We start from the raw sequence: 8,214 nt of genomic DNA, 5'->3' as shown, positions 1-8,214 counted from the left end.
CAATCTTGGTGTTAAGTGCTTTGAGGTGGTACCCAACATGCATTGATCAAAGATTTAGTCGTTGAATCATTAACATTGAACATCCAAGTTGCGACCTTGTCCCAAGTAGGCCCATCGAGTTGACCCTACTAGTCACTTTTTTTAGATGAGCGGGAACCAATATTTGTTGGTCAATCCATGTCATTGATTTGGTAGATCTCAATAACGAAAGAGAAAATGATTATCTTGAAATATAAAACTCATATTTATACTCATTTCATATAAGCTCAATAAAAAAAAGGTTCAAATTCCTAGAAGAAATATAGACGTTTGACCCCCATTTGGAGTCTCCAATCGATTGTCTTTCTATTCTGTCAACATTGAATTGTCTTCCGCTTTCTTGATTGACCGGTTTTTTTTTGCAGGCAAGAGAAATATCATATTAGTTGTCTTCTTACCCCTAATGATAGATGATTAATATCTCCTATCATTAAACAACGCTAATGTCCATAGACAACATCATTTGACTTTTGTAGTCAACCAACACCGATTACTAATTTTTTATTATATTCCCTCTTCTAACACTCTCAACTAACTAATGCCAATGCTTCTTACCATCCATCATTTAACACCCTTAGGTGAACAACAATGACAATTGAACCTTTTGATAATTTACATTTAGCACGCATTATTAATAATTGACATCATCATTAGCCAGCAGAATTGGAGATTTTTTAACACGATCTACAAATACACATTGTAATTTCACATTTCTAATAATAGGAAGGGAGTATCATTGTAACTATCGGTTCTCATTCATAAAATTATTTTAAACTAGGTTAGGCTTTGTAAATTTCCCTTCTTTGATTATTAACATAAGAATTTTGTATCTCATGTCTATACAATTTTTTCTTTATATGTATGTATGTGAAATATTCTTGCAAACTAAAATATATACTACAATCTCAATTGCTCAAAGATTTGTATCACAGAATATGACTGCAAAATAATTTTTGAATGCTTTTTCATATGGTTAAATTTAATATTTTTGTTATTTAAAAAAAACATTAATATTACTTAAAATTATAATAAATATCTTGACCATGAATGTTTTTACTTTCTATAATATTTTAATCTTAATACCAGGCTAGCATTTTTTGATTGAAGTTGGAAGTGCAAAGGAAAATTTGAATGATATTAAATAACTTAAAGGGATTTTATTTACTAGAGAAGAAGTTGGATAAGAATACTCTTTTTAAAATTTAGTTAGGATGGGTCTCAAAATTATTATATTTCTTTTAATATTAGTGAAATACTGAAATAATCAATATAAATTAATATTACAATGATCTTAAAGGAAATTTAATGACTTTAAAATACCTAAAATTAAATTTTGATCAATAGGGCTGTAAAAAAAAACATTATTTGTGAATAGCTCATGTGATCAGCTTGAAAGGATGCTCGTGTTTGACTTGTTCCTTAACTAAATTATTCATGATGAACATATACTTTGAGCTCAAATTTTAAATAAGCAGAACACAAACAAAGGCTATGTTCATGATTTGTGTGGTTTTCTGGTTGTGGGTTCTGTTGAGCTGGTTGGTTTGTTGGTTATTTCTACATTGTTTGGGATTATCTTGTATTGAGGTGGTGGGTTTCTCTTCTTCTTTGGTGGTGGGCTTTGGTTGGTCTTAAGTGGTTTCTCTTTGATTGTTTTTATTATGAGTTTTGTTGAGTTGTTAGTTTGGCCCTTCTATTGTTGGGGCTTGATCTGTTGGTAGTGGTCGTTCTTATTTGTTTGCCACTGCAAGTTTCCTCCTCCTGATGTTGTGGCTGCTCTTCTAGCTAGTGGTTGTTGGTTGTTGCCCCTTTGACTGGCTGTGCTTTTTTAGCTGGTTTTGTTTATCCTTTTTGTTTTTTCTTTATTACTTATGTGTAATAGTTAGAACCAATGGGTCTTAGGTTTTATTTCAAAAGTTGCATTTTTTAGAGGGTTGTTGGTTCTTTAAGGATCTGTAATTTTATGTTTAATTAACATGTAGACTAGGGGTGTCAATATTTGACACGACATAAAAACCCGCCCCGGATCCGACCAGAAAAATCCGGGTTGGACCCGACCCGATTTCAAAACGGGTCAAAAATAAAACAATTAATCAAATAACAAATTTAACACATTAATTATCATTTCTTAAAACATGATTCCTAACTTCAAGCAACCAAATTAGTCGTTAAATAAAATATAAATGAAATTAATAATAAGCAAAAGGCCAGGTTGGACCAAAGTAACATGCCTAAACATTATACAATAGAACTTAACTCAGATGAAGCCGACACCTTAGTTAACACTCATAAAATAGTTAGATAAGGCTTTGAAGAATGAAGATGACAATGAAAAACACTCATATATAATAAGATTTCGATGTTCATATATAATTCTTATATAAATGAATCTGTACTTTATCTTAACATTATATGTAAGCTTATTTTATTCTGTTCACCATTCATTCCAGAATGAAAATGCTGATATGTTGCTTACGACGTTGGAAATCTAGAAAGGTTGATCATATCTTTATATCCACATGCATGCAGCAGAAAGGATTAGGTAAAATCTTATCTACCATTGAGGGTTTTGTCTTCGTATTTAGATCATAAAAGTTATACGTGGAGGGAATATATATGCATATGATGTCATAAATATTTTAGCTTAGATTTGATAGTATTTTTTAAGAAGAAATTACAGTGCAGAACTTTCTATTTGATTTATATGTTTTTAACTGTGCGGATTGTACCTACCGTTATTCTCATGAAAGATGGATATGAGCGTTAACGTACGTATACTTTGATGCACTGTGACAAACATGCAGGCAGGTCTTGGGCTTATCGCGACAAAGAAATGATTGAAATCGTTAATTTTAGTGATATAAATGGAGTCCTTAGTAAAACTTAAATTTTAAGGTAGATTTTAACACTTGTTACCGAGAAGCCTTTGGCATTATGAAGCTTTTATTCTGTACGGACACCGGACGGGAGAACCGTCTGGTTAAGTATGCACTGGGTACCCAGCGGTACTTAGGGGTACCGAGTGCCGGTACCGAGCTGGATACCAACAATGAGTGATGTGGTGCATTTTTATTGGTCTCCGGATGCCCTTTGCACTCCGCACAAAATAATAAATAGGCATTTATGGGGTCTTGGATTTGCTCAAGAAGTTTTGGAAACGCCTATGATGTGATGGTTTAATTAATGAGCTTGATGTTTCCTACCTAACTAATTGGTTTAATGAATTTCTTGGCTTCTTCTTGTCCATCAAATATGATTTGCAGACATGATGGCTTCTCATTCTAGTCAATTTGATTTGGTGGTGGACATGCAGCATTATATTTGGCTGGGTTAATTTTGGTTTCATTTGAGACAGTTTTTTTACTGTTTTTTTAAATATTTTTTTAGTATAAAATTTTTTTGAAAGCAACAAAAAAATAGTGATAAAAAACTAGCGGTCTCAAATGAAGTCTTAGTGAACTTGTTAACTTTGTGTTGGTCCAAATAATTTGATGATAGGTTATTTGATAGGTATTTGTATGATAAATTTGAGTTACATACTTATTAGCTTTGGTGTTGGCCTAATTGATTTAAATAACATTCCTTCTAGCTTTGTGCTGGTCAAATTAATTTGTGAACTTGCACTTTTGTGCTCAATTGATCAGTTTTTGAACCATTTTGATTTTTGATACACAGTCTAATTTAATTCACTTTATGCTAGCCACAAATTTGAGCACAATAAGATTGTAATGTGTGTAAACTTAGAGGTAAAATAATAGAGGAATATATTTATTAGAATTTTGAGAAAATATTCACCCTGAGCTATTTCTAAATCTATCTTGCTCACTTCCTATGATAATGGACGTGAACTGATCTAAGATTAGCTTCTTCTTTTGTTTTTCCTTGGGGAAGAAAGACCTAGGTGGTTTGATTTATTACGTTTCATGACAAGTTGATTAGTTTGACTTATGCAAAAAGTAAGGGTGTCAATATTCGTCATGACCTGAAAATTTGATCTGAAAATTTCGGGTTTGAGTTGACTTGAACCCGAACCGAGAACCGGGTTGAGTTTGGCTTAGAGATTTCTGAAAACTGATGTGTCGATGAGACAAACAGTTATGAACTGAAGCTCTAAGCTTCAGTTGGAAAGAAAATCAAGAAGAGAAATGTGGAGGTGAAAATATTTTTCATTGCCCTGTTTCAGCTATTACATGAGTATTTATAGTTGAGTTACATGATAGGCTGATAACGGAAATAACCGCTTTTGCGGCTGTAAACAAACTATTTGTTTTCGTTGTTTTTCCATTCTTGCTGAGCTGTCAACATTCCCCTGCAAACTAATGGTTCAGTCGGAACTGTTAGTTTGGTAATGAGTTGCTTGAAGCGAGAAATGGAAAGAGGCTTGGTAAATAAATCAGCTATCTGATCCTTGGAAGCAATGTGATGCACTTGTATGAACTGATTTTTGATGCATTCTCGTATAAAGTGACAATCAATTTCTATGTGTTTTGTTCTCGCATGATATACGGGATTATTTGCTAATGCTATAGCTGAAGTATTGTCACAATACAATGGTGTCGGTTTTGCCTGTATGCAGTCTAGTTCTTCAAGTAGCCGCCTCAGCCAAATGATCTCAGTGGTTGTTAACGCAATGGCTCTGTATTCGGCCTCGGTCGAAGACCTCGCCACTGTGGTTTGCTTCTTTGCACACCATGAGATTGGAGTAGATCCCAAGAAATTGCAATATCCTGTTGTGGATTTCCTATCTTGTGAATCTCCGGCCCAGTCGGAGTCGGTGTAGGAACTTAGTTTCAATGATTCTGCACCAATCGGAATTCCTGTTTGTTTGGAACCGGCTATGTAGCGTAGAATTCTTTTCAGGAATTCAAAGTTAGATACAGTCGGTTGATGCATATGCTGGCAAGCTCTATTAACAGCATAGGTAATGTCTGGTCTTGTTAATGTCAAATATTGTAGTGCACCCACTAGTTGACGATAGAGCTTTGGGTTGTCAAATGCCGGAGAATCTGGTTGTCTATCAGTTTTGAAACTGATGGGTGTAGAGACCATCTTGCTGTTGAACATACCTGCTTTGTTCAAAATTTGTTCTGCATATGTTGCTTGATGTAGTATGAGCCCTTTCTCTGTGTGCTGTACAGATATTCCGAGAAACTGAGCTAGAGAGCCCAGGTTCTTCATCCGAAATGTTTGGTTTAATTGTTGTAGCAAGCCATCAATATGTTGAGAGTTGTTTCCCATTATCAGTATGTCATCAACGTATATTAAAAAATAGACTCAATCACGTCCTCATCAATCATGTTGACCATCGGTTGTTTGGTTCGTTCATCAGTGCTGCCTCGGAATATCAAGCTCGTTGTTGTCGTCTTGTGACCGCTGCCATTGCACACCAGCTGCGACCCAGCGCTGCCCTAAGACCTAAGACGGCAGTCACCGGTAGCCCAACGTTGCCCTCGCGACCTAGTCGGCGACCTTGCCTGCAAAAGTTGTGTGCCACTAGCGAACCATGTGCCCGTGAAACCGCATGAGTCGGGTCTTGTCAGGTTGACCCGGACTCGAGGCAGTTCGGTTTGGGTCTAAGAATCTGACCCATTTGTAAAAGCGGGAATAGAAGCGGATCATTGTCGGGCTTCAACCCGAACCACAACCCGTTTTTGACACCCCTAAAAAGATGCATGCATGATCTTCGCTATTGCACCAGGTCTTATTAGTTTTGGAAGATCAATTTGAATATTTACACACCCTACGATTTTGATGTGCAAATTATAATTGGAACTAACTTTGTATGCTGTTTAAAATATGAGGATTATTTATAAATATTAAGTAGTCCAAAGGGCATCCTCATAGTTTGCTTAAATTGAAGTTGCTAGACCGAAGACCTACCAAAACGCTCGTTATGTAAGCCTACTCGAGGAATTAAATAGTGTAATTTTGACAATTATAAACTCTCTGTAACAGCAAATCAGCAATTATGAAAAGCTCTCTCTCTCTCTCTCTCTCTCTCTCTCTCTCTCTCTTAATTTATATTTTTTATAATAAGAATAATCTGCCATAGTGTGAACATTATGTGTACTCCGGCAATTAACTATGCGCTCCCAATCCGCACAGTCATCTGCTCTTTACAATTTCTTCGCAATTTCAACCAACTGACAAACTTAATATAATCATCATCTTCGAAATCTCTCATTCTATAAACAGAGGAGGCTAATTGAGAATTTTGACTATCAACTAAAAAAATTTAAATTCGAGTCTTATATATATGATGCGCATGAATATATAACATAGGAACCCACTCATTATAGGGCATGCCAATTAAGACAAAAAAATTGAAGACAAGTTAAAGATGAAACTTGGTAAGAATAAACAAAAAGGATATCAACATTCAAAAAGGAAAAAATATAAATTGTAAGAGGATTTTGTTAGTTATGTCTGGAATCTGATTGTGTTGATCAATCGGGTTATATTGTTACCTCGGATCTCTGTTCAATTTATTGTGCTTGTTAGAGGGTGCGAGGGTCCTCCTCCTGCTTGGGTTCAGGAGCTTTGCACATAAAAAGTATTTTTTTTTTTTTTCATAAAACATCTTAGTGTTTTGTACCCAACTACCCAAGTGCCCCGATATTGTGTTCCCAAGTACCCTAACACTGTAGAGTTTGCTGGGAGAAACAAAAGAAAGAAGGGCGCAACAGAGCTCTAGATTTGGTGTTGTAATACTACGTAGTGGCGCAAAAATGTGGGTTTGAGCGCCGTAGCATCATCAGATGGAACGAGATCAGAGGTTTAAGCATCGTAGTGTTTCAAACTAGTGACGCAAAGCTTCGAGGTTAACTGGACAGTTATCTTTCTCATTTTTTCTTGAGTGTGACATTAGTTGGTGTTAATAACTTGTCTCTCTTCTCTTATTTATTTATTTATTTATTTTAGAGAGAACAGTGTAAGAGTGAAGAAAATCAAGGTGAGAGAGATAGAGAAGACGGATATGTACTTATTTCTCACAATTTTCATTGTGGGTTTTTTGGTGTGGTGTGGCTTAGTAGTTTTTTTTTTTCTATTTTGAATTTTTTCATGTTAAATTTTATTGTCTTTTTTATTTTCGCTACTTTTACTTTCTTATTTGTTTCATAGTGGTGTTTTACTTCCATCCCTAACATCTGGTATCAGAGCGAGGTTGTTCATTTTGAATTCGAGTAATTACGTACCGACAAAGTAAGCTATATGATTGAGAAGTTCAATAGTTCAAATTTTACATTCTCAAGGATGCAAATTGAAGATTTGTTGTATCAGAAGAAATTGTATTTACCGTTGAAAGGGATCACTAAGAAGTTGGATTATATGACTATGGAGTAGTGGGAGGTTCTTGACTGAATAACAGTTGGTTTGATACGACTTTCCCTTTTATCATCTATTGCATTCAACATTGTAATTGAGAAGACTAAAATCAATCTCATGGTCGCACTGACTAAGATGTATGAGAAGTCATCAGCCTCAAACAAAGTGTTCTTGATGAAGAAGTTATTCAACATGAAGATAATGTATAATATTCCAATGGAAGAGCACCTGAATAACCTAAACACTATGATGAGTCAATTGTGTTCAATTGGCATCAATTTTGATGATGAGGTGAGGGCATTTCTATTGTGAGTAACTCTTCAGGAAGTTTAAATTTAAACTTGAGGATATTGTGAGATTAGTGCTTAATGAAGAGGTTCGTGGGAGGGTGAACGGTGAATCTTCAAATTATGTTCTAAATTTGAATCAAGAGGAAGGGGTTTAGAGAGAAATCCAAGCATATGAAGATCTAAATCTAAGTGAGGAAAGTCTACTTCAGGTTGAGGAAAAGTTGTGAACGAGAGCTATAGCAAGAAGGGTCTCTTGAAAAAGAATTATATAGAATCAAAGAAGGGCAGTGGTCAAGGTCATGACAAAAATCATTATGTAAATATATATCTGCATAAGAGTATCAATCAAATTCTTTAATTTTATCTCTGGACAATACTTCGGGTGTGAGAGCGAGGGTTTTGCTAGAAAAGGGGCTAGGGCTTACGGTGCTAGGTTTCTTGTGTGAGAGAGAAGAAAATGGGTAGATGAAATCGGTGGATTTATGAGTATGTAAAGAAGGTAAACCCTTCTTATTCATCTCAGCGTTGTTCTTCTTCCTCGTGATAGAAAATTGAACGT

General features: G+C 35.2%; 1 protein-coding gene across 1 annotated transcript; it reads right to left on the bottom strand.

The window, feature by feature from the left end:
• Positions 1–4,299: 4,299 nt before the first annotated feature.
• LOC110114696 (uncharacterized mitochondrial protein AtMg00810-like) lies at positions 4,300–5,277 on the bottom strand. The gene has a single exon (XM_020847649.1). It carries the CDS (start codon positions 5,275–5,277, stop codon positions 4,300–4,302), a length of 978 nt encoding a protein of 325 aa, XP_020703308.1.
• Between the last annotated feature and the right edge of the window lie 2,937 nt (positions 5,278–8,214).

Source organism: Dendrobium catenatum, unplaced genomic scaffold (assembly GCF_001605985.2).
Source record: "Dendrobium catenatum unplaced genomic scaffold, ASM160598v2 fragScaff_scaffold_621, whole genome shotgun sequence".
NCBI lineage: Eukaryota > Viridiplantae > Streptophyta > Magnoliopsida > Asparagales > Orchidaceae > Dendrobium > Dendrobium catenatum.
The sequence above is the reverse complement of the archived record's forward strand: the minus strand, read 5'-3'. Positions and strand labels throughout refer to the sequence as shown.